The sequence below is a fragment of the Ctenopharyngodon idella genome, chromosome 2 (genome assembly GCF_019924925.1).
Source record: "Ctenopharyngodon idella isolate HZGC_01 chromosome 2, HZGC01, whole genome shotgun sequence".
NCBI classification, from domain to species: domain Eukaryota; kingdom Metazoa; phylum Chordata; class Actinopteri; order Cypriniformes; family Xenocyprididae; genus Ctenopharyngodon; species Ctenopharyngodon idella.
In genome coordinates, this window is record NC_067221.1 from 33,722,734 (window position 1) to 33,750,681 (window position 27,948).

Sequence of the window (27,948 nt, forward strand, 5' to 3'; positions counted from 1 at the left end):
AGTGCTGATGAGGATGTGCAGGTGAAGGGAATCCATGATGAATGAGATGACGAGATGACTGGTTGCAGGTGTGGATCAGAAGGGATTATGGGAAGTGGAGTCCGGGGAAGGTGAGACAGACGGTGACTGTGACAGTGAGTAAATGATGACACTGTTTTCATTTTTGGGTGAACTAATTCTTTAAGGCATTTCGGCTAAAATAATTCCTGAAAAAATAAAAATAAAATAAAAATTTAATTGTTAGACATTTCAATGTCTCTTTTCCACCCGCTCTTTGCCCATTAAAATTATAATCATAAATTATTATTTGCCATGTCTTTAAAACTTCTATAGTGTTAAATGAGCAACACATCTAATATTGTGTAATCAAATGTTTGTGAGGTCTATAATATCAAAGCCTGAAAAATGGTATGCAAGACGGTGTCTTATTTCATAATCAAATCAGATGACTGCATTCTAGCAACAAGATACAAGTGTCTGATCGCACAATAGGCATCATCGGCGTGTAACTGTTGACAGTCATGAGTCAGTGAATTAATTTGTCTGACGTCAGAACATTTTGCAGCTTAGTTTCAATAAAAGCTCTTTTTGGATTGATGAGGAAGTTTTGAGTAAAAGTTACAATATGTTTCCACAGTATATCAAACTCTTTATCTAACAGAATCAAGGAAAATTGGATTGTTCGTAAAATGACCCCTTCAATGCTGTTTACGAAGAACTACAGAATTGTTAAAGATGTTTGTTGAATATAGAGGTTGGTGAGGGAGAGCAATCCACACCAATCAATAGTGATTCAGTTGGTAAGAGGAAACAGTAAAATCTGGGACCATTTATAGTTCACTAAATGGAGACAACTGTGCAGTTTTTAACTAACACCATATAAGACCATCGGCATGCAGAGGCAAGGATATTAATTATATGAGTATGCATTTTGTATGTGGTAAATATGATCAGTGTTACTACTATTAAGTAGCCTACCATTGTTAAAAATACATTGCACAACATCATTTTGTTAGGTTTGTCAGGTTTAAACCACACCCATATTTGCATATAACTGAATCCATATGAATAAAAATAATTTTGTCATCCGTACAGATTATGGCTTCACTGCACAACACTATTCTACAGTAAGCAATTCGATAGGAATTCTCGTTGCAGTCTCTTCATGGCCTTTTCGACTTTGTTCCATGATGAATTTTGTAACATCGACAATGATATTGAACTGAATTGAATCGACACTGAACTGACTCAAAGTGAATAATGACACTATTGTCTTCTTTGAGCTGAACTCATTTCAGAATTGATGAAGTTTACACAGTTATTGAACTGAAAAGAATCAACACTGAACTGACTGAACTGAATAACACACTATTGCCTTTTTCAGAGCTGATTTACAGCAGAATTTGATTTTGTCTTATATTTGATAAAGTTTGCATCATTGATAGTTGTTTTCCTGTTTATTACTGTGAAGCTGCTTTAAAACAATCTGTATCGTATAAAGCACTATAAAAATAAAGGTGACTTATAAAGTTCAAGAGAACAGACAAAGTGCAGAAACAAATTGTACAAAACCAGTAATACTGTGTGTCTTTGAAAGATAGAGTCTGTCATGGAAGTTTCCCTATGCCTGTGTTCTGTCTTGGTAATGCTGCCTGAGTAGTGTGTGTGTGTGTGTGTGTGTGTGTGTGTGTGTGTGTGCGCGCGTGTGTGTGTGTGTGTGTACATGTGTGTCTGTGAGAATGTGTGTGTGTAACTTGGCTGTTTGTCTGATCGATGTTGAGGGCATATTGGCTGTAATGGGAGCATCAATTTATGAGGTGAGTCATAACAGGACACATCAACCTTTATAATAAAGCACACACATACACATACAGCCCTGCAGTTCTGCCCCAGAGCATGCTGGGTGCTACAGTGAACTATTCTGTAGTACTTGTGAGGAAAAGAAAAGGAGCCAGAGAGAGAGACATGTAGCCCCATTAGAGGTTATTAGTGAGGTGGATGTTAAAAGCGCAGTATTTCTCTGCTGATTTCAGGGAACAGAAGATTACAGCTCTCACTGGAGACCTGAGCATAAAGAAGGAAGCATGTGCAGGAAGGTGCATGTGTTGACAAGTGGTTCACAACCCAAAAATGGGTTGCAGGTCTGTTCCGTAAAAAGCAGGGGAAATGCTAAAAAAATAAATAAAAATAATATAAAATCAGCACCAAATCCAGGCTTTAAACGATCAATAAACATGTTCTTATTTTTTCATGGAATATTGCAGTATTTATTATAAATGATTTATTCGTTCACATCATAATCTTTAATCAAAATAACCTCCCCTCCCTCTTGCAGTGACATCTCTTCTCTGATTATGAGATTACTGGCATGAGGGCGGGACAACCTATCACTCACATAACATCACAGCAATAGCAAACAACAACCATCCAACTATCCAATCAATTCTTGATGGACAAAATCAAGTCTCGCCCTGCATTTTTTCTTGTTTCGAGAAGCCGTTTCACTGGGATATATGTCACAATAGGGAAGAAAAGACTATTGCAATGCTTGTATCATTTATTTTATGCCGACTTTAAATAACAAAAAGAAATCTATGCTAAGTCCTCACAAGTATAGTGTAAGATTGTGTGGCTGCTTTTAAAGGGTTCATGACATGAGAAATCAAATTTGCTTTGATCTTTTGACATAAAATAGGTCTTTGTACCATTAAAACATCCTGCAAATTTCATAGCTTACAACATCCTCCTCATTATAAACAAAGAATTTATTTAATCAAGCTCCAAAAACAGCTCGTTCTCTGATATTGGGTGACCTGTGATGTCACACCACCAAATATATTTGCATATGACCGCCTCCATGGCAAGACATCGACGAATAGTTACGTAATACATCACACCATAGGACTACGCCCACTGGCATTCAGTTGCTTAACGGCTGACATTCGCCAACACTGGATGTGAGTGTCACGTCAAAAGCAACTAGAACCCATTATAATCACTGATGCTGTCTACACTGGATACAGTATACAGTTTAAACAGCTCATTTGTGTCTCTGTACAGACTTCAGAAGGATCCCAACGTTGGAAAGAAGTGGATGGTTTATTTTAATGGCGTCCCGGATCGAGTTGAAGGATTATATGTTTGTTCGGAGCATTTTGTTTTGTCAGCAAGGCACAGTATAATTGAGAGTTTGCAAAGAAACTTGTTGAAAGATGGAGCAACCAACTGTATTGGAGCTGACAGCAGCTGCGCCACAAATCATAAATGATTTCATAATGCTTTGTCTGTAAATAGTTGTTTTTCCACATATATATTTGTTTTTGTTTTTTTTTTGGGGGGGGGGGGGGGGGGGGGGGGCACTTTATTAACATTATAAGTGAACCTCAAGGGACATATTAAAATAATAAAAAAATGTCAATGACCCCTTTAAAATGCTACAAACATTAATGCAGTATTTATGCTGTAGGGTTATTAGTGATATTTAGACAAACACAAAAAAACAAAATGTGTCTTGTGACTCAGAGATGATTCATCAAACACATTCACATACGAATGAACCCCCTTCATTATTTAGAGAACTAAATGGTTGCAGTTTTTAAAACAAAATGTTGTTGTACACAAATAATCTGAATAAAAACAGTATTTTAATGATTATTTAGTTCTTTGAAAAGTGAAAATAGTTAACATATAGTCATATCGACCTTATGAAAAAGTAAATGCCCTAATATTAAACCAAATATCTGGTTGGATAACAATTTGCTGCAATTACTTAACACCACCGGTTTGTTAAAAGCTTTGTTGGTTTCTGTTGAAGAATCTCAGCTCATTCTTCTTTGAAGAAATCTCTTTTAACCCTGACAAACTAGGTCTTCGAGAATGAACTGCTCTTTTCACGTCCTGCCACATCCTCTCTATAGGATTCGACTCAGAACTTTAACTAGGCCACTCTAAAACTTTCATTTTGTTTCTTTTCAGCCATTCAGATTTGAGTTCTGAACACTGAACTAAGCTAATGTTTAAGATGCCTGCAGTTGTGCTGGGATCTTCTGAGACTTCCCGGATGAGGTGTTGTTGTACTCTTCAAGAAATTTTGCCCGGTCAACCACTTCTGGGAATATTCTCCACTACTCTATTTAAAAGTAATGGCTTGCACTGTGGTTCAACTGAGTCTAGGAAATTGACTTTGTAACCCTTTCCAAACTGATATATCTCAACTTTTCTTTAATTGTGGCATTGTAAACATGTAAAAGCTTTGTAGTGAATACTTGTCTCTAAAAAAGGTTCAATATATGTCAATTTAAATTCAACAGGACTGGTTGCAGTAAAGTATGCCTGTGATAGACCATTCCTAAATCCAACTAAGATTTTTCCCTTCTTGATTTCAAGACCAATTACTTTTTAGCACGGGCAGTATGGGTATTCTGTGAATTTTTCTAGTAAACAAATAAAATGATGTAAAAACTGTGTACCGTTCAAAAGTTTGGGATCAGTACGAACAAAAGTGAAGTTAAAGTCTACACTTTTGAACTTTCTATTCATCAAAGTATCCTGTAAAAATGTGGCAGTGTTTCCATTGTTTTATATAAAATAAATATTTATTTAATTTATATTATCAACAAAGGTACTTGTTACTTTTTAAGTCACCAGAATCACTAAAGCACATACCAAACCTTAGAGTTATACATTTACTTGTATATAAGGTGCCATGTAAGTCTAAGCCACACACAGTCTTCCTGGGTAGGCATAATCTGTTTGTTCACGTTTAGCTGTGGCTCTAATTTGGGACAGTTGCTGAGCAACAGAAGCTGAGGAGCACATCCCTGTGTCATGCATAGAAAATAAAACACATGCACTCACACCACACTATCACACACATACACAAGCATGCACCCTCAAACGCACTTTGACACTTGCTCACTTATTTTTGTTTGCTGCTGGTTGCACAGCAACTGCTTAAATTAGAAGTGTGTGTAAGCGTGTGTCGGTGCTGTGAGGGGAGCGAGTGGTGTAAGTATGCTGGAAGTATGTATGTTCATTGGCAGACAGTTGAGCAGCCCTCCTCCGCTGCACAAGGAGATGTTACCGTGGTAACATGTCACATGACTATGTGCTTGAGGAGGCAGTAAAGCGGCCATAGCAAATAGCGAGAGAGGAAAAAGACAGAGATACACTGAAAGACGCTATTTTTATATCAAACTAAATCAATTTTCTAGTCTATAAAACACATGTCAGTGCTTCTGTTTGATTTGGGAAAACGCATTAACAACAGCTGTTTTTAAAAGTGGACAGATTGGTCTACTACCTTCTTCAAGACCAACTCTTCAGTGAACATTTGATTCATAACTATTAACACACTTGGTATGCTAAAACTAAACTATAAAAAATGCTAAATGTAAATAATAAAATGAAACTAACCATATAATGTGCACAGTTAGCATAGCAATAGGCCAATATGGAGAAGTTAGCCTTGAAAACAAAGAACAAAAGTATGCAAGGTAAAATAAATTACAACGTAATCTACATTAAATTTGTGTTCACTTGTAGCGACGATAAACATGGTTTGTGCAGTGAATTATTGGCTGCCAAGAGTATAAACCAATGGTCAATTTCCTATTCAGCCTATGTTGTGTTAATAATCGTCCAAATTGTTGGGCCTATGCATTTTATTAACGTGCCCCTATTATGATTTTTTGGATATTACCTTTCATGTAGTGTGTAATATAGCTGTTTGTGAATCAAAAAGTCTGCAATGTTTCAAAGATCAAAGTGCTCGATTAATGGAGTTATTGTCTCCAAAAGAAAGAATAGAATGTGAAATGCCTGAAATGAGTTGTCAGTTATTCCAGTCTCACTTCCTGCCAGAAGTGTAAAGATTACCTGAAAACCATACTTGAGTTAAAGTACAGATACCTTACAGTGAAAATGACTCCATTACAAGTTACCAGTTCCAATAGGACTTAAGTAATAGTCTTTAAGTATCTGATTTTAACAGTACTGGAGTATTTTACTCATACTGAATGTAGGCTCAACGATGCACTAGTCCGCAAAACACCTAAGAGACATGCCAGTGAAAAACAAGAAACAGTCAATTTGTGAAGAAAGCTATCATATTTATTTTCTAAAATCAAAATAAAACTGAACACCTCAAAATTCCAATAAATCAAGGTCGACACAACAACCTCTTAAACTGCTACAAACACTCAAGTGTCAGTTAAGCTCAAGTGCTCAAAAGGTCCAATATCCAAGTAAACCAATATCCTTCAAAAAGGTCTTGTCAATATAACAGATAAATAAAATCATGTTAAATAAATTTAACTAGTCAAAGTCTACTTGCACTGGACATGCTGGCTTCATCCTCATAATGCAGCCATGTCATCATCTTGTACATGAAACACATGCGATTCAGCAACTACCTGCTAATGCACTCGCATTCACGTAAAGTAGCCTCGTTGACAAGTTTGGGTAGGTAAGGGCAAAACGCACAAGGTATAGTACCTTCAATGCCCTGTAGATGGTGATAGTGCTTCTTTTGTAGCAGAAAAAAAACTGCTTCAGAAAAATGTAGGTGCCATGCAAAATGTAACAAGTAATTGCATTTCACATTGCAAATGTATTGGAGTAAGGAGTGCATATATTTATTCAAAATGTAGTCAAGTAGAGAGTAAAAGTTGCTAATATCTTTGATACTCAGTAAAAGTACAAAGTAGCCAGAAAGATATTTAAGCACAGTAACTAATTACATTTAGTCAAATACTTTACATCACTGCTTCCTGGACAAACCTACGTTGGTTTTTAACAAATTTGCATAGAGCTTGCCTATGGTCTTCATTGGCTGCCCACGAACAACGTCTAATTTGACCCGCCCTCAAACACTGAGTTTGGTTTTTGTTGTCAACATGTTGTAGACGCTGTTTTCTGTGCTGCGAAACTTTGCATGCACTTCCAAAGGATGAGGACTGGTGTTCAGTAAAACCGTTACTGTTCGCACTGTGTATACAAGTGCTGAGGAAGCCTCCAGAGCTGAAATTCATGGTAATGAATGGTATGGTAACGGGAGTTTCGTTTCTGACATAGGCTGTAATCTGTAGACCAATCACAACAGACTGGGCCATCTGACCAATCAGAAAAGAGCAGGCACGGTTTTATAGAGACCAAATCCTTTATCAAACTGTTTCAGACACTGTGAGAAAAAAAGTAATACTGCAGTATTTATTATGAGAGGGTGGCATGGTCTGAGCCAGGAGTCCTTTCTGTGTAGAGTTTGCACGTTCTCCCCGTATCAGTGTGGATTTCCTCCGGTTTCCCCCACAATCCAAAGACATGCAGGTTAGGTGGATCGTAGATGTGAATGTGTGTGTGTGAGTCCCAAGCCATGAAATGGGGAGGGTTGGGGAAAGACCTGGCAACTGTCCCGGAAAAAACATTGCCAACAAAATTCATGGACAGTCTCTTGTGTATGGTGAGATAGAATCACCAAAAGTTGGATACGACTGAAATGGAAATATAGATATATTATGAGAAAATTAAAGTGTTTTTTGACCATGGATGCATGTAATCATGTAAATAAAATTAGGAGCATTTAAAATACCATAATGAGGCACTATAAAGGGTTAGTTCATTTAGGGTAATTAGGGTAAGGCATCATTTACTCAACCTGGTTGTTTTTATGTGTATGCCCTTCTTTCTTTTTTGGACCACAAAAGGAGAATTTTAAAAAAATGTTTGGGCTCGCGCTCGTCCAAATAATGGCAGTGAATAGCATCCAGCATATATTCTGGGGTATACGATAAGGTTTGGTGAAAAACAAGCTGAAAATGACTGTATTATTGAATAAAAACCCTGACCTGGGCCGTTGGTCCCCTCTCCTCAGCTGCACGTTTGTGTGAATCTATTAGCACCGCAGTTCACCATATGCTTTCTTCTCTGAGGTGAATATATCCGTTGTGTTCATCGCAACAAAAAGTTATCACAATCACGTCTGTCGACTGTCATTCTGACTGTCATCAGACAAACAGAGTTCCATTCCAGAGATATTCTACTGAAAAACTTTCCACTTTTATTGAAAAAAGTGCGTGGATACTTTTTTTGGGATTTATAAGCTTCGTATTTTGAACACAAAAGACCAACGGCTAAGGTCAGGATTTTAGTTGAATAATACATTACATTTTGGTTAATTTTCAACAAATCGTATAAATTTTTTAAAATTTCTCCTTTTGTGGTCCGAAAAAAAAAAAAAAACAGCATACAGCATTAGTACAACACCAGGGTGAGTAAATGATTACTTATTTTCATTTTTAGCATGAACTATCCCTATAAAGGGTTAGTTCACCCAAAAATGAAATTTCTGTCAAGTCATGTATCAAGTACCCTCAAGTCACCCTTATGTCGTTCCAAACCCGTAAGACCTTCGTTCATCTTGGGAACTCAAATGAAGATATTTTTGATGAAATCCAAGAGGTTTTTTTATCCTCAATAGAAAGCAACGAAATTACCACATTCAAGATCCAGAAAAGTAGTAAAAACATTGTTAAAGTAGAAAGCTACTAAAGATGTATTTAAAACAGTGAACGTGACTACAGTGGTTCAACCTTAATGTTATGAAGTGGCGAGAATACTTTCTGTGCGCAAAAACAAAACAAAAATAATGACTTTATTCAACAAATTTGTCTCTCCCCTGTCAGTCTTGTACGCAGTTGATGCAGTAAACGCAGTTCAGTGCTTCCGTGTTTACGTCTGAATGCCGACTCAGTATTGGCCGGCTCCTGCGTCATCATCACATGCATGCGTCATGCTGTTCACGTGAACAGGCGTCGACCAACACTGAGACTGCGTTCTGATGTAGAACCTGGAAGCATTGCAAAGTAAATAGCGTAGGAGAATGATAGGGTAGAGACGAATTTGTTGAATAAAGTCATTTGTTTTTGCAAACAAAAAGTATTCTCGTCACTTCATAACATCAAGGTTGAACCACTGTAGTCACGTTGACTATTTTAATGATGCCTTTACTACTTTTCTAGACCTTGAATGATGGTAATTTCGTTGCTTTCTATTAAGGATAAAAAAACCTCTTGGATTTCATCAAAAATATCTTCATTTGTGTCCTGAAGATGAACGAAGGTCTTACGGGTTTGGACCGACATGTGGGTGAGCAATTAATGACAGAAATCTCATTTTTGGGTGAACTAACCCTTTAATGAATAATATTCATAAACATAAATAATATTTAGAAACTTAATGAACTAATGTTTGATTTAAAGGACATTTTTGTACTTGTCTAGTTTTGCCACTTAAGTCAAATTTAGAATCTGTGTCCTGAAACAAAACTAGAATAAGATTAAAATATGATTTGGCAGAGCTTTTAGCTTTAATATATGGACGAAACGAACAGATCTAATACAGAACAGATCTAATAAAGAGCTCCAAACAGGAAGGAAGCCCTTGATGGCTTTACATCAAGCCACTCACTTTTTACCATATTCACTACATAACCAGTACTTTACAGCAACAGAACATCTTTAGAAAGGTGATGCCGCATAAAACTTAGAGCCAGAAAGTGGAATGACTCATGAACGATCACTGCTGTGCTTCTGAGCAAGACACCAGGGAGATTGTCCCTGTATTAAGTGTACTGTAAGCTGCTTTGGATAAAAAGGGCTGCTGAATGACCACTTCTTTCACATGACAAGCAGCATATTAGACTTATTGCAAGTCATTCTGACAGAGTAGGCAAAGATTTCGATCATGAGGGAATCGGACCTGGTTGCTTGTCCAGTACATTTGGGGACTGTTTTACCCAGACAGACCTGACTCAGGCAGATGTGTGTCTGTGTGTGTGTGTTGACGGCAGAGCTGGTGCTCATGGCCTCATTAAACTCAGCAAGATCAATCAGTGGTAGATCATTTTATGCTTCAAATGCTTCAAACTAATTCTGTATTCAGCAGGTTACATTCACCTGTACAGAGAACTTTATTGATGCGTCTTTAGGAGTTTGCTTTCTGCATGAATTAAATGTTAACAGACACCAGCAATGGGCAAACTTCAACATTTAAAGTCCCCCTGCAGTCAATAATTTTATAGATTAATACTTAAAATTTAATGTTTTTTCCTGGGAAAATAATTTATCCATGCCTTAAAATAGCTTGAATGTTACTCTACACCCTTGCTTCGTTTAGTTTACGCGGACTCATGAATATGCAAATTGTCCCCGCCTCCACTCAATCACACCGACTCAGACTAACTGATCCACTTGATCAACTTTACTGTAGTAAACACTACACAATGCTTGAACCAGTAACTGATTCAGAACAAGAAGAGAAAGAGCGAATTGTACAAGGTTGTCTACAAGTCAATGTATAAGAATGGTAATGCGTTTTATGCATCGTTCTCTACAATGTCAGATATGATTAGACTATGTTATCAAACAGCTAATAATGTGTTTATAATGTTACACAACTATGTTCCCGTTCGCCATCTCAGAGTCAGACAGCTACCTTCTATAAATCAGCATCCTTAGAAACGCTCTGAACACCATAAAAAGTCAGTAGAGAAAAGCCCCGCTCTGCACTTTGATGGGATTGGTTACATGTTTGTGATGTTAGGATACAGGGGTGGTTTTAAACCACGTTTTGAGACTCTCTTTGGTAAGACTCTCTTTTTAAGGAGAAAATATTCAGCAATGGTGTTGACTAAAGAATTTGCACACTGAATTTGTCTTAAAGCATATTAAAAACACCACATTGACATATAAAAAAAATTAAAAACTTTTCACCACAGGGGATCTTTAAAGGGACGCTCAGATTTCGACAACATGAGGGTGAGTAAATGATGATTTTCATTTTTGGGTGAACTATCCTTGAACTGGTTACCTTTAAGCCATGATCTGAAATTTGAATTGAATTGGCCACACCCACAGCATGTTGAATTGGAATGAAAGGAAGACGAATTTACTGAATTGCAATTCAAAGAAATTCAACACAATCACACAACAGAGGAATTCCATTAGTTTGACACAACAACAAAATGATTAATAACATAACAATAACAATAATAACTTCACAGAAGTTCTTTTTAAGGTTTCCAACATTTACTAAAATTATTATTAAACAGTATAAGATCACACATAATATTCCATCAAATTTCAGATACTCATAATTAATATAATCTCTAGTTTCTGAAAATACCCCATATGTTGTGTGTATGATAAAATATTAAAGGTGGGGTAAGCCATATTTCAAAAACACTGTTTGGAAGTTAGTCATACCGACACCAACAACAAACTTGTAGCCAATCAGCATTAGGGGGCAAATCACGGTCGAGAAGACAGAACGAGCATGAGGGAGATTTGAAGAAAGAAAGAAAGACTGCAGAAAGAGAGATGAAACACAAAACAAAAGAGCTCAAAAGAATATCACTGGAATGAAGTTTTATGACTGGGCAAGCGCTTTAGGACCCACGTTAATATTAGAAAAGCTTTCCAGCGCTGGAGAGAGCTAAGCGGGAAGGCCTGAAAACAGACGCGGAAGATGCTTTGATTCCGCTTCACATGTGAGTAACACTGGGTTTGTGTGACATTGATTGTCTGGAGCTGCTGTGCTGTTGGCGACTAACAACGAACTCTTGTTTGTATTTACTCTTGTGTACTGTACGTTCATTTTTTGCGCTTCCTTGTCATTCGTTCATCATCTGCGCTTTATTTTTCATGAAGCATTATTTTGTTGCGCATCAGCTGTGATAAACAGACATCCACTCTCGCATTACGTGTGTAACAGAGGCCAGCTAGCACTGACGAACGCTAGAGAATGCGGTGTTTAGCACCATTGTTAGTGCACTCGCCTCGCCTGCCAGCAGCGATCGATCAGGGTTCGAGACCAACTCGAAGCAGGGTGGTTAGGATTGGAGGGTGAGTTTTGGAGGCGGAGCAATAAAGAGAGGGAGGGGTTTGTTTGGGTTGATTTCAAATGTCAACAATGTCCAACAGCATTTTTGAAATATGGCTTACCCCACCTTCAAAGGGATAGTTCACCCAAAAAAGATCATTTACTCACCCTCATGTCCTTCAAACCTGTATGACTTTCTTTCTTCTCTGGACACAAAGACAATATTTTGAAAAATGAAACACAATGAAAATCAATAGGTTCCAATGTTGTTTTGACACAACTGACTTTCAAAATATCCACAGTCCACAGAAGAAAGAAATTCAGACAGGTTTGAAACAACATGTGGGTGAGTAAATGATGTCCTTAAATGTATAATTAATATTGAAAAGTAAATATATATTTTAAAAAATATAGGAATTTCATTTCATTTTAATTGTACTTCAATTCTAATTCAACTTCTGGTACTGCACTATAAATGCTATCTAATCATTTTGAAATAAAAATTAATATTACACACAACAAATTTGGCTAAAGACTTTATCAGCAAAGTGCCATTTTATTGCCATCTAATTCTTGGCCTTTTCTATTGGGAATGTCTGACTAAGAAAAACAGACTATAGACAAAACATGACATGAGAATTGGAATATCTGAGTGGAGCAACACATAAAAAATGCTGCTCGATTCAGGCAACAGTTACTCCACACCACTGACAGACTGTGGTGAGGATCTGTCTTGCTTCTCCATTATAAACCAAATTACATAAGAAGCAAAAATTCAATTTTACAACTGGAGTCTATTCTGTTGTTGCAAAGAATTATGGTTATGTGTGCCTTTTTGCTGCATTCTCGTCATTTTTATTTATAGGTACAGAAGAGAGGAAGCCGTTAAATGATGGGAAGAAAAGCAGGGAAAGTGAATGAGAAATTTTACAAGTTAGATTTAAACTCGTACGAGCACCATGGCTCATGTGTTGCCGACCTGCTCCAGCACCTTTAATTCAGTTTGTCAAGCAAGTTTGCTAAGCAAAAAGAGAGAAAACATTACTTTGTTGGCACATATTCAAACACACACACATACAGAGGGATTTCCTACTCTGACAGCATGCCATTTCCATTCTCACTCAGCAACACAACAACCTGCCGTGATAAAATGATCTGTGAATTACAGAACCACAGAGAGAGCACACACACCGCACGTGCACTCACACAAACATATTTACGCCTCCACATTGCAAGTGCGTGTGTTAGAGAAAGAGACAGAGTACATTGGCCTAGAGCTGAACATACATGACATAAATGGATTTTCTCTTACTCTGAAAAAACAAATCCTTTAACCTTTTATCTGACTGAGAAGGTCACACTCACACCCACACACACACTTGCAGAGGAGGCCAACTAGAGGTGAGGAATCACTATGTGGCCGTAGAATGCTGGGTAATGCAGTTTAGGGAGAAAGAGGCTTCGCACCTACTGAAAATGTATGAGGTGATACTGCATTTGCCGTTAGTGTTTCCAGTTTTAAGCCACTACAAAACTGCTGCTTATATAAAATGAGATTAATTATATGTAACTCACTCACCTGTTGCAAATAAAAGTAAACAATTTTCCTTTGAATTGAGCTCATTATGCTTAGCTGATCTGAAGCCAGAACACACTAGCAACCAACCAGCTAGAATAGCCAAGAAATGTCTAGTAACCAGCCAAAAGACCCTAGCAATGCCCAGCAACTAATAGAACACCCTTGTAACCAGCTATATGTCCTTATCAACACCTAGAAATCAGCCAAAAGACACTAGCAATGTCTAGAAACTAACTAGAACACCGTAGTAGCAACAAGCTAGAAGATCCTAGAAATGTCTAGTAAGTTTTGGAGAAGGCAAGAATCTCCAGTTTTAAGTGATTGGTTGGATTTACTTTCTAAAGTACACTCTATGGAGAGGATAACATATGAAATTAAGAGCAAAAGTATACATTTGAAAAGATTTGGACACCTTTAAAATAAAAGTATATGTCATAAAAAATAAAGGAATGCATATTTTATTTACCTTTTTTGTATAATTCTGCCTCCCTTTTAATATACTTATTATTATTAATATTATTTATTTATTTATTTTTGTTTTTTACTTATTTAATATTACTATTAATTGATGTTTAAATAATACTATTTGAATTACTTATTAGGAATTAGGTGTCATTATAAGATTTTGAAATGAATATCTGAATGTCTAATTTTTTTATTTATGTGTATATTTCTTGATTTTTTTATATATATATATATATACATATATGTAAAAGTGCTTAATTATGTATGTATTGGCTATGTTTGTAAAAAAAAATATTATGTCTTTAAAGGAGATGTTTATTGGTATAATTGTATTAAATACGCTTGAATTGAAAGACATAATAAAGTATAAAAAATAGAAATGTCTAGTAACCAGTTAAAGTCTGTGTAAAGTAAATTCTGAGAATTGTTTCTAAACACATTATAAATGTTACAAATGTATTTCTGAAACACATTACAAAGACTGTGAACTATGTAGTACTGAATTGTGGAGTTCGACTGTAACACAGTTCATTTTGTGAAAAGCCATCTTGATGAAGAGCTGACAATCACCCCCAACACGCACCTCTGCAGTGATAATTTTACACTGGATAGTTTCATCAAAGACAACTGGGATTCACAGCTGTTATTGGTGAATGGGGCCAGCCTCTGCCTTCATTCTCCTGTCCCGCCGACAACTGATGATATGTGGCCGGACTGACTATCTCCAGTCCTGGCCTTCATCCTCCCGTCTCGCGCCGCCGACATCTGGTGCCACAGTCGGGAGTATGTGCCCACCAATGAGTGTAAGTTGCCTTGTGTGCTTACTTTATAATTAGTATGTAGTCCACAGTAACTCTACTAAATTTTACAACCATCCAACGTGATTCTTTTGTTTATATGCATCAGAATGTTGCATCATTCGACAAGTAAGTTGAAAGAGACGGCGTCTTTCTTGCGAGTAGGTGTGGTTTCAGTGCCGACAGCGGACACGCCCCCAGCGTTTGAGAGTAGAGAATACTGCTTATTTTTTCAAGATTTTGATAACTTATTTTCGTTCACACAGTTTTTTTTAATCATTCAAATTTGACTGGGTGGTTAATACATTTTTCTGTGGTGTGACAAACTCAGAACACATATTTTAATGTTGCTTTACTTAGACTTTAAGAGATCTAAGCAGCAACAGTGTTGGGGAAAGTTACTTTTAAAAGTAATGCATTACAATATTGCATTACTCCCTAAAAATGTAAGTAATTGCATTACTTATGACGAAGAAAGTTCAACACTCTTACTTCAGCAATAAAAAAACAAAAACAAAAATGAAACACAAATGTGGTTTCACTAAAGTCATTTTTGCTTATTAGTATGGTTGAATTGGAACATTGAAGTTTGGCAGCAATGACATTGTTTGTTAAAGTGAGATTAAATAAATAAAGTATATTTAACATATTTAATTATTGTGGGTTTGTGTAATATTCATAGTTTGCATTTCAGTGTTTTTATTCATTCTGAGGAATACTGAATCTGTTTTTGTGTGAGTGAGATGAGTAAAGGCCTGCTCACATTCAGTCTAGAACTAAAATAACCATTAGGACTGGTCGATATGACCAAAATCTTATATCACGATATGAATAATTTTATATCACGATAACGACATATATCGCGATATAGTTATTTTTGCTTTAAATAATATTTTTATGATATCAACATTTTCCATTTCATTGAAATGTCATAATTATCATCAATTTCAATATAATTTAAAAAATTAATACTAGCCTAAAAAACTCTAAAGCTTACTGAAGACAAATAAACTGTGATAAAGAAAGAGCAAAGAAAACAAACTACAATAGAACAAAGAGACGAAATAGACCTACATGAAAAAACTTCAAGCACTAGAAAATGTATAAAGTAGTCAATGGTATAAAAAACAATGCATAGTCTTTACTGTGTAAATTAAATATACATTTATTCTTATTAAAGTTACAAAAGCAAGCAGTGAGAGATTTTCTCTTTTTTTTGTTGTTTGATTAGCATTAATAATGACAGCAGGTAAATTTGGATGCTGCCCCTTTAAGACTGACTGCACCGATCCATTAACTGGAGCCTTGTCTTTCTCAACTCTACCTTCACTCAAGACACAAATGTCTCTGTTTACTTGCAAATACGTGGTCGCTTTGGCACATAGGTATGTGTATTTAACCGTTCAAGCCCAATTAGGTGTCAAAAAGCACTCAGTTCATTCCTCACGCACTCTGAGCAGCGGCTTCATGTCGTGCGTCTCTCAGACGGCGCTGAGAAACTGTCTCTCAGAGAGCACGTGCATATGCTGAAATTAGTTGTCTTTTGCTGGTAATTGCACTTAAATGGTTTAAAACCACTTGTTTTTAAACCGCAATGCTTAAAAAATCATGCAAATTATAATCTTTCGTGACCGCGCAGCATAGCAATCTCACGTGAGCGTAACCTTGACAGAGACGATAGTCCAAAATCTCTACCAGTTGACAAATTTCAACCAGCTAATCGTGTCTACCAGTATATCGCCCACCTCTACTTATTGTGCTTAATACACTTTAACATCGAGCACGTCTCTAATTCGCGATCGCCTTCTGAGAGAGGCAAGTTTCATGCGCGCACTTTGGAAGTGTGCCAGTCAGCACGAGCGCTGCACCGAGTTCCTTTTCAGGATATATTGCGCTTATAACTCTTTTAACATCAAGCACGGACCACTCTTTATATTCTCATTCATGCATTTCATCACTCTGAAGTGTCAATAGTGAAATATATTTACATACTACGATATACACGATATAGCAAAATCTCTAACGATAGACATTTTATTTCGTGGTAACGATATATATCGTCATATCGCACAGCTCTAATAACCATCATGTTTACACAGCGCACACAACAACTCGGCACTTACTCTTGATTTCACTCAACATGGGGACAGGAGAGGTGTCAGTCAATAAATGGGAAAACAAAGTACCAAAAGTAAAAAAAAGTAACTACTTATCTAAAGAAGTAACACAGATATTTTCTTGTAAATTTAAAAGTAATGCGTTACTTTACTAGTTACTTGAAAAAAAGTAATCTGATTACGTAACTCACGTTACTTGTAATGCTTTACCCCCAACACTGCTTGGCAATCTATCTATTACAAATAAAACTTTATAAAATGGATAGTTCCGGCCCTTGATTCTGATTGGTTGAGCCGTGTTCGTAGCCACTGTAATTTACTCTACAAACATACACCTGTGACCTCATTACATCATTATTACTGCGCCACTGTGTCTGTGTGTTGCTGCGGTTCCATGTGTATTTCACGAAAAGTAACTGTTGTTTATTATTTATAAAAAAAAAAAGTTATAAATACAACACGGCTATGACCGCTTCACCCATCGGTTCTGTGTATCACTGTACAACAACCTTAGCAACCACTCTTAGCAACGTAAACATATGTTGTCTATATTCACAATAAAAAATCAGTTTGAATTTACGCTGCAATCTTGTCCTTTTAACAGTTAATGGGTTTTTCCCATGCCCTGCTGACACTGACAGCGCTAGTCAAAGCATTTGTCATTTGCGTCTTGTTCCGTGTTCACAGCAAGTTTCAATATAAAAGTCTTTGCGACTGAGTGGCTTGCTCATAAAGACAATCTTTGCCGCCATCTAGAGGCGTAATAATGTAACTTCTGTTGCGGTTCACAGTCAGGGACAAATTTTTCCAGCGGAAGGAAGGCTTTTAGTGATTTTACTTCATGAAAGTTGCATTGATACATATTTTTTGGCTTTAATATTTGTATTTTGTGGTAACCATTTTATAAAAGCAATAAGCCCCGTGAAGCTGAGCTTTACAGTGAATATATAACAGCTAAGGGCTTATTACTTTAATGTAATCTGATATTTATGCATTTTAAAAAGATATCTACTTTTTAAAGGTGGAGCTTAACTATTCTTGTAAATTATGAGCAGTTTAGGAAGTCTCACTTGTACAATAAAATACTCTTTTAAAAATTTACTTAGCTACACAACAAACTACTAACAAAAAGTAGCTAACTACATTGAAGCTATTTAAGGGGACAAGATCTTTAAAAAAACATAAATATCAGATTACATACTTTTATTTATAAATACAAACATAAAACAAGAAAAAAACTCAAGTTCTGTATCTAAGTGGAATTGTGGCAAATATTTTTTAAATAAATACATTTTATTTAATTCATTATTTTGAAAACAAAAAACATGTTTAATAAGATGACACATTTAGACCTAAGGATTTGTTATATTAATAATAATGTGGACACTATTCCTTCAGGCATACATTTGTTCTAATTATGGAGAACGGCTGGATCAATGGAGAGAATGGATTAGGTGGGATCACCTCCGTGTGGAATAGAGGTGGACAGTTCTGTTTGCTGTTGAAAGCTATGAATCAACATTAATCAGCAGTGAAACTGGAAAGACAGTGAGCTCCTCTCTGAACCAGTCCCAACCTCCCCCACATGCTCCCTCTCTCTCTATGGGTTGAAGGTCACAAGTCATCCCCACCAGGTGAGTGCAAACCCTGGCCATCGTCCTAGATGTCCAGCTGACCTTCAGTTCTCATTGCATTGCGACAACCACCCGTCCTGTAGCCTCACTTGAAGATTACCTTCTGCTAAACTGGTTTACTGCAACTCACTCCTCACTGGCCCTCTTGAATCCATCCAACACGTTATTTTATTAGTCATTCAGCCGACACTTTCTTACCCAAAGCAACTTACAGTATATTTATGACAGGAACAGCCTACCCAGAGCAACCTGCGGTTAAGTGCTTTGCTCAAGGGCAAAAGTTTGATGGAGGATCCCAGTAGCTCTCCACTTCATGAATCACAGCATCAACCTTCAGATTACTAGCACAGATCTTCAACCATTAAGCTGCTACTGCCACCCCATTCTAAAATGCTGCTGCTTGTCATATTCATCCTTCATAAATTCTCACATTATGTATTTGCTGAACTCCCTGCGTTAGTGTGATTTAGCTGCCAGTATCAAATTCCACTTAGAGTTTCTAGCCAAGAGTGCAGCCAGCGGCCTTGGCCCGTGTTACCCACAAGCTATGACCGGACCGTACTACGCAGCCCGGCTGCAGAAGCACAAGTTTTTAATATCATATATCCAAGGTAACATAAGAGCGTGGTTTAATTTAATCATCATTGCCCTGACCTAAGTCTGCTTCAGCCATTATTCATACATGACCTGACACCTTTCCAAAACTCATTTAATGAAGCACATGGAAAGTTTAATTAAGCAAGCGACTCTTCATAACACTAACGTCACTGTCTTAATCTTCGGAGTAAATCAGCTTCAACCTGACATCTTATACAAGATAATTCTCTAAAAGAAGCATGTGTGTTCAAGAGAAGTAGGACATTCTTTTCTGAGATATAGATCAAAGAATTTCTGCGTTCTGAGAAATGCTTTGCAATTCCCTGTTGTACATGGTGGTCACAAATCGATAGCCAAAGGCAAAGTGAGAACTCAATGCTGAAAATCACATCCTGTCAAATTTTAAAGAGCAAGTATAATGGATGTATGAAACCTTAACCCTCTCTTTTTTTTTACTGAGCTAAGCAGCACCGTTGATCCCATACCACCATTACTATATCAATCTATTGACACGGCACTTACAAACCTTATTCTGTTCTCTACACTATTCTACTTTATTCTGTTCTATTCTCTATTCTCCCACCCCCAAATTGTTTATTTCCTATATAAGTTTAAATCCAGGGCCCTGTTTCCACCTGGTATTAAGTTGATCGGGTCACAAGTGGACGAGGGAGACACATACCCATTTACACCTGGTGTTTTAATCCGTCTCTTTTGTCCACTTTCGATCATTTCTGTCCTGATTTCTTTGAGGGGAATGTCCATGGGCGGGTAAATGTATGGATTTTTTTCAGATCTTTTGATCTAATGGACAAAATAAGCTAGCGCAATTTACATATGAACACGACCGGAGAAGAAAAAAAACATACAGAGAGCATAAGCTTTCATTTCTGCCCTGAGAGCCGCAAGACCACGCCGAATGCTGTGAGTGTGTGTTAGAAATCAGGAATGGTGAGAGATCATTGTGCTTGGTATGTTTTTCATCTTCAAACCAGACTTTGGTCTCCAGCCAACAAAGTTTAAATCCCATATGGCTAGCGCGCTATGCGGCAAAGTTTTTCCTTTGTGTTTTTTGCGTACCGACAACAAATTTTTCAAAACGATTCCGGTTCACACGGATCTGCAAAAACAACTAAAAACGCTGTATTATGCATGCCAGGCCAGTAGTTGGCAACGTCACTTTGTAAAGAAACACTAGCCAAGATTCAGTAAAGACATAAATTTTCATGTATTTGCATTAAATTTCCTCTCTTTATTTGGGTTCATTTATCAGTTATAATAAATCTCATTATAGGCAGTTTCTCTTTGCCTTCATGGGGCTGCATTTTCCGTAAAGCTGCTGCTAGAACAATGAAAAGGGCTGTACAAACAAATTAGATTTAACTGAATTGTTGTAATTTATAATTAACTGGGCTGTTCCCTCTGTGTGGGGGTATTTCTGGATGTGAAATGCATCGGGTCCACTTTTTAAGATCTTTCGATCTAATGGACGAAACAAGCTTGCACAATTTACATATGAATGCGACCGGAGAAGACAGAAAAACATACAGAGAACATCAGCTTTCGTTTCTGCTCTGACAGCCGCAAGACCACGCCGAACGTTGTGAGTGTGTGTTAGAAATCAGGAATGGCGAGAGAGCATTGTGCTTGGTATGTTTTTCATCTTCAAACCAAACTTTGGTCTCCAGCCAACAAGGTTTAAATCCCATCTGGCTAGCGCGCTTCCCATAAAGTTTATGCGTTTGTTCAGTATTCTAAAAGCAGGCGATCTTTAGGGGCTGTTCAAACACATTCAACCACTTTTTTTCATAAAACCACGTTTCTCCTTTGCGTTTTTGTCTACAGACAAAAAATTTGCCAGAACGATTCCCATTCAAACGGATCCGCAAAAACAACTAAAAGCAATGTATTATGCATGCCAGGCCAGTAGGTGGCGGTGTCACTTTGTAAAGAAACACTACATGCCTGTAGACTGAACACATTATATGCTTTCACACAACGTCACCATTTTCACAAATTTGTGTTTTTGCCGTTTACAATATAAAATATAGCAATATAAAAAACTTGCACTTTGAAACCTGTTTTCAAACGTTTGCATTTTCAGGCCCGCAAAACGGCACTGTCATGTAAATGAACGGCCAAAACACATAAAAAGTTTCCCATTTTTGGTTGAAAATGGTGTTGTGTAAACGGCCCCTTACAGATGTCACACACAGAAGTAAAAAGTGTGCTGGTCTGATATATTTTTCTCATATCAGCCTATAGTACACAAGCACCACATTGCTATGGGAACAACTGAGGTAATTAACTACAGGAAGTTACCAATAGTTGGCTCACCCATCCTGCAATACAGCTAATTACGTCTCTAGAGGTGCAGCCTGAGATATAAATGTTTAATTATCTAAAACATAAAATATATATAAAAATTAATAGGGCTGGGTATTGAACAAATTCCAAAATTCGATTCGATTTTGATTCACAAGCTTGCAATTCGATTCGATTTCGATTAAATTCAATTTGATTCAATATTGATTATTTTGGATATATATAAGGAACAGTAGCTACATGCCAAATTTTCTCAAGGAAAAAAAAATCTCTCAACTAATGCTGTAAACTATACATGGGAATCAGTTCTACATTACTATAATATTGAAGGTTAAAATTAACTGATTTGTATACAAACACTTAAATTAGTGGAAGTTATCCTTAAATCAGTAAAAGTTTTTATAATAATGAAGTTAAAATACTAACTTTACAATTATGTAATTATATTTCTACTCCAACTCGTTGCTGTTATAAAAACTTGACGGACTTATTCAAACATGCATTAAATATTGAAGAACATCAATTATAACGAATGTGTAATATGGTGCATATATTGAGCAAAATGCTATTCTCTAGAGTTCAGTTTTATAGCTGACTAACGAGTTATGGTCACTGAATATGGTTTTTCTGAGGTAAATGTGACGTTACGTGACTTTGCTCGCGTTTGAATCACTGATTGAGCTATTACAAGAGACAGGATACAGATTTCGGTAAGATGTACTGTATCTTTCAACATACCTTTGGGTGTTCATTCATGTTTATTTCGCGCTGTAACTGGTATTAAAGCAGAGGGGATGATCAGTTCACGCGCGCTTCGCGTTGCCGCCTATCTTGATCTGAGGCTACAGCCATCTGTCACGCCACATTAAACAGCGCCAAAACGGTTATTTTTTGAATTTCGTAATAAAATGGACAGAATTTGAAATCTGAGACTTTGTTTCATATCAAAAGTAACTTATTTAAGCTTATTGCCATTTATTGGATGGGAAGAGCGCTACTATGTTCTATTCATTCATCAACTGAAAACAGACTAGACTAATCGATTCTTGGGATTTAAGAATCGATATCGGTTCGTAAATGAGAATCGATTAAAATCGAGAAATCGATATTTTTACCCAGCCCTAAAAATTAACTATATACTATAAATATATACTATGCAAAGAGTTTTTTAAATCTATCAATTAAAAATTCTGAGAAATTTCAATAATTATACTATATGCTATACTATATAGTATACTTATGTACTATATTTAAAAAATAAATAAATAAATAAATAAATAATATATATATATATGTGTGTGTGTGTGTGCATAAGTATACTATATAAGTATACTACATAACATAGTAATTATTTATATTTCTCTGAATCTTTAAAAGAGTGAACCGTATTCACATTACTTTTGTTTTATTTTATTATTCCTGCAGAGGTTTTTATATTGCTCTGCAGGGATCAACAAAAGCATCAGCTGAACAACAAAAAAAAGGAAGGCCCCACCCTATTTTTAACAACTTAATTTAATCCCTTCCTCTAGATACACTGCTATGGTAGGGTGGGGGCAAGTTGAATTATTAATTGCAAACTGTTCCCAAATACACACCTCACACTCACACACTCGCGTGCCACAACACTTTTCAGCATATAAAGCATTTTTAATCAATTATTCACATTAATATGGTGTGGACTAACCTCACATGAGGGCCTGGTTAAAAGCCCTGATACAATCTAAGAAACCACAGACACACTGGAGAAAATCTGTGCTGAGTTGCAGATTCTTTATGATCCACATCCTGCATAAGGCATTAAGAGCAGTGGACAGAAAATGGGACAGAGGTTTAGTGTCAAGCTTGGGGCTTCAAAGGAAGTTGTTCATCTGCACTCTAATGCCTGACAAAGAACAATTTCCACTTAAGCAACATTAACATTCTTGCCTCTTTAAGATAAGGGTCACTTATGTGTTGTCTGTGCTATCACTTCTGTATAATCGCTCAACCAATACTGATATCAGGACCACGGACAGCTCCACAGACCAGGGGCACTTTGTCAAGGCTGGAGCTCTTTACTTCAGTGTCACAACAGCACACAGTGTCCTTATCTCAGCGCCACAATGATCACAGGCAGTATCTCTGGCTCTACGGTGAACGTATGGCGCTGTTATACTACCACAAACGGCTTCTAGACAGCTATAAGTGCTTTGATTTCTGGTCACTCAGCTCTGGTGGTAGCAGCTGGAGGTCGTGCTCTGCCTCAGCACCATGGAGAGCTCCAGCACAAATGGGCACACATTATAAACTTCAAAGTGCTCACTGCAAAAGCACAAAACTCAGAGTGTGATAAAAACACTGCGCTCCTGCTCATTAAACTGCAAGCTATCATTCTCTACATAGCCACAAGTCACCTTTATTTATATAGCACGTCAGACAATACATTGTTTCAAAGCAGCTTTACAGTGATAAACAGGAAAATGATACAATGATGATCAAAAGACAATAGTAAACAGTCATTGTTAAGTTGAAATCAGACAACACCACTGTAAATATATTTATGACTAGGGTCATAACCATCATAAACATCAAGGAGAACCTCAATATTCAGATTAATGTTGAATCAGTATGTTTTTTTTTCAATGACTGACTCTTAAAGGATTAGTTCTCTTCTGAATGAAAATTTCCTAATAATTTACTCACCCCCGTGTCATCCAAGATGTTCATGTCATTCTTTCTTCAGTCGAAAAGCAATTAAGGTTTTTGAGGAAAATATTCCAAGATTCTTCTCCATATAGTAGACTTCAATGGGGTTCACCGGGTGGAAGGTCCAAATTGCAGTTTCAGTGCAGCTTCAAAGAGCTCTACAGGCGAGGAATAAGGGTCTTATCTAGCGAAACGATCGGTCATTGTCTAAAAAAGATAAAAATTTATATACTTTTTAACCACAAATGCTCGTCTTGCACTAGCTCTGCGATCCACACGCATGACATAATCATGTTACAAAGGTCATGCGTGATGTAGGCGGAAGTACCGATCAAGTGTCTACAAAGCGAACATGCAAAGATTAAGGTTGCATTCCAGTTCGTTTTTTTATGCTCTTCCCTCGCTAACTTCCCTCAGTCTCGTTGACTCAGATGTACGTCATTGCTTACGTTGCACGAGTACCCACTACTGGCAAAACCCATGCAATGGGTTGAATTGGAACGTCCTAAGCCCTTGATCACTTGGAATCTGCTATGGAGTTTATTAATTAAAATTTTTTCCCTTATATGAAACTGTTTAATGCAGCATTCTATATGCATATAGGTGTTTCGGTTGTTTTAAATATAAAAAAAAAAAAAATTAATATATCATAGAGTTGTTTGTGGTGGGGTAAATTAAATATAAACTCGGCCAAAATCGAGGGAGCGAGGGTCTGTCCATATAAACTTTCCTCGTCCACTTCACGAAGTGGAACGCACAAAATGGCGTCAGGGATTCCCCCGAGGGAAAGTGCTTAGGGAAGTTTGCGAGTGCGTGTCTAAAAGTGGAGTGGAACGCAGCCTAAGCCAAATGGCCTTTACCAAAAAAAGGTAAAACAACGATATCGGACAATTTTGAAGTTGGAGGAGAAAATTAGATGAAGTTTTTCACCCTACTGCGGTACTTCCGCCTACGTCATGCATGACCTTTCAACGTAATGCTTGGCGCATCGCAGAGCAGTGCAAGACGAGCATTTGTGGTTAAAAAGTATATATATATATTTTATTTTATTTATTTATTTTTTTAAATTACCCAATCGTTTCTTTAGATAAGACCCTTATTCCTCGTCTGGTATCATAAAGAGCCCTTTGTAGCTGCACTGAAACCGGTGAACCCCACTGAAGTCCACTATATGGAGAAAAATACTGGAATGTTTTCCTCAAAATCCTTAAGTTCTTTTCGACTGAAGAAAGAAAGACATGAACATCTTGGATGACATGGGGGTGAGTAAATTATCAGGAAATTTTAATTCAGAAGTGAACTAATCCTTTAAACTTTTAAATTTGCTCCCCTAATCTTGAGCATTTGGTTACATCTTTGTACACATCAATTCCAGCCAAGATTCAGTAAAGGCATAAATGAGATTTTTATGTATTTAAATTTCCTCTCTTTGTTTGGGTTCATTTATCAGTTATAATAAATCTCATTATAGGCAGTTTCTCTTTGCCTGCATTGTCTGTAAAGCTGCTGCTAGAACAATGAAAAGGGCTGTACAAACAAATTGGATTTAACTGAATTGTTGTAATTTATAATTAACTGGGCTGTTCCCTCTGTGTGTGGGCTCTTCTGGGTGTGAAATGCATCGGGTCCAACTTACACAAACGCGTGGTAAAGCAGCGCCCATCCTCGTGGTCTCTCGAGCGCGTCGTAGATGAGGTTCTGGATCCGTCGCTTCCTGATATTATTCCTCTTCACGGGACGCGTGTAGCCCAGGGGCGTCTTGGCGAGCAGACCGATGTTCTGCGAGCCCCGTTTGAAGTCCGGTTCCCTGCCCGAACCGACGAGAAGCAGCGCGCCGTCCCGTTCCTGCCCCGCACACTGTTCCAGGTCTCCGGCCAGCGCGCTCTTCCGCTCGCGCGAGTCCTCAGCACTGTTAGTGGCATTTCTGGACCTGATCCCCATGTTCACTGCTCTCGAGCCTCGGCGCCGCGCGTGTGGAAGTCCGGGATGGGGCGCATGCCATGATCCGGACAGGGAAAGCACGAGCTCCTTAGTCGTCGTGGGTCATTTAAGGACCTCGTTCAGGGAGGGAGGCGCGAGGATGGGCTGTGGATTGAAAAAACATTCAAGTCTCTCAAACGCACACACGCTCTCATACATGACGTTCGGTTGCCTGAACGGTTGTCGAATGGGAATTCTTCTGCAGATGTGAAAGGAACAGCATACTAACATACACTGACAGTGTTTCCCGCACTACAATTCACCAATGCAACACCACGACTGAACATAGGAGTGTACACCGATTCCCGAACCGGTTCTTCTAAGTGATTCAAAAACACACAGCTCGATCAGTGTGATCCGATTCCCGAAGGAATGACTCTTACGAGGCGATTATTTTTAGTGAATAAGATATAGGCTACTTATAAATCAGAACGGTTGCTGAAATAATCTGATTCACATTCTGAACATGTTAACATATGTCATATGAAACTGGAAATGAAAACATGTATTTACAAATAAACAATATTATTTGTGTAATCGATGGTACTTCATTAAAAATAATTAAGTAATGAATGAATAGCATTTTTGTTTATTTTATTGCAGCATAACGCTATTGAACGACAAAACGTCTGTGAAAAGTCATTAAAAAGTAGGTGTATAGCCTATATATTAAATTTATTTAGGAATTGTTATATTTTCTGTTAAAATTTAAAATGACTTCATCATTTGAAACTACTGATGGCTCCAAGCAATACGATTTCACTTTTTCCTAATATATTTTCCACTATAATACTAAAAGAATAGCTAATGGAACGGTAAATGATTCGAAATCGGAACTGGAATCGTTTGAGTCATTACGACTCCCTTATCTGATCACAAATGCCTGGTTAAATGGAAAATCTGCGGTTATAGCTAAATGTCGACTGGCTCAACAGCGCTGACAAAGAGCATCTGGTTCATCCGCAACAACGCCGTGCAACAATTGCATCCCCTCAGCTTACACCGGGATGAGCAACACACAACGTTGTCTGAAAGCATAAATATAACGGCGGTTCTGCTGTCAAATGTACACACAGAGTTGCCTTACCGTATTCTCCGCGCGGCCGCATGATTGCTGATCCGAATTGATCTAGTGTGCTGCCGTTGCTTGTTGAGAAGATGAGGGAGGAGGCTCAGACGGTGGCGCGAGACAGAGAGCTTGTGGCCACGTGACACACTACTGACATAGCATCTCTGAGCCTCGTCAAAGCATTATTGTGGATGCCATCGCAACCCAAAACCACGAAAAGGCTGCTGGAGATGCTTTCAAATGAATCACACAGCAGAAGATTGCATACCTTCTTTCTCTCGGGTGGACTGCCGGTAATCTTAAAGGATTAGTTCACTTTCAAATGAAAATTACCCCAAGCTTTACTCACCCTAAAGCCATCCTAGGAGTATATGACTTTCTTCTTTCTGATGAACACAATCGTAGAAATATTAATAAATATCCTGACGCATCTGAGCTTTATAATGGCAGTATGTTACCAAGTGAACTAATCCTTTAACCTAAACAGTGTCACAAAGTGCACATCAAAGAATCAGACTCGACTTTCTACAGCAGTGGTTCTTTAAAGGGTTAGTTCACCCAAAAATGAAATGTCATTTATTACTCACCCTTATGCCGTTCCACATCCGTAAAACCTTCGGAACACAAATTAAGATATTTTTGTTGAAATCCGATGGCTCAGTGAGGCCTCCATAGCCAGCAATGACATTTCCTCTCTCAAGATCCATTAATGTACTAAAAACATATTTAAATCAGTTCATGTGAGTACAGTGGTTCAATATTAATATTATAAAGCGACGAGAATATTTTTGGTGCGCCAAAAAAAAACAAAATAACGACT

The 27,948-nt window shown here is 37.4% G+C and overlaps 1 protein-coding gene across 1 annotated transcript in view; it reads right to left on the reverse strand.

The window, feature by feature from the left end:
• Nucleotides 1-27,296, reverse strand: part of kcnq3 (potassium voltage-gated channel, KQT-like subfamily, member 3) — a 57,703-nt gene extending 30,407 nt beyond the window's left edge. The window contains exons 1-2 of the mRNA XM_051862106.1: nucleotides 27,147-27,296; nucleotides 25,716-26,164 (exon numbers count right to left, since the gene is read on the reverse strand). Coding sequence (XP_051718066.1) covers nucleotides 25,716-26,020 — 305 coding nt within the window. The 5' untranslated portion in view covers nucleotides 26,021-26,164; nucleotides 27,147-27,296. The remainder of the gene's footprint in view (nucleotides 1-25,715; nucleotides 26,165-27,146) is intronic.
• Between the last annotated feature and the right edge of the window lie 652 nt (nucleotides 27,297-27,948).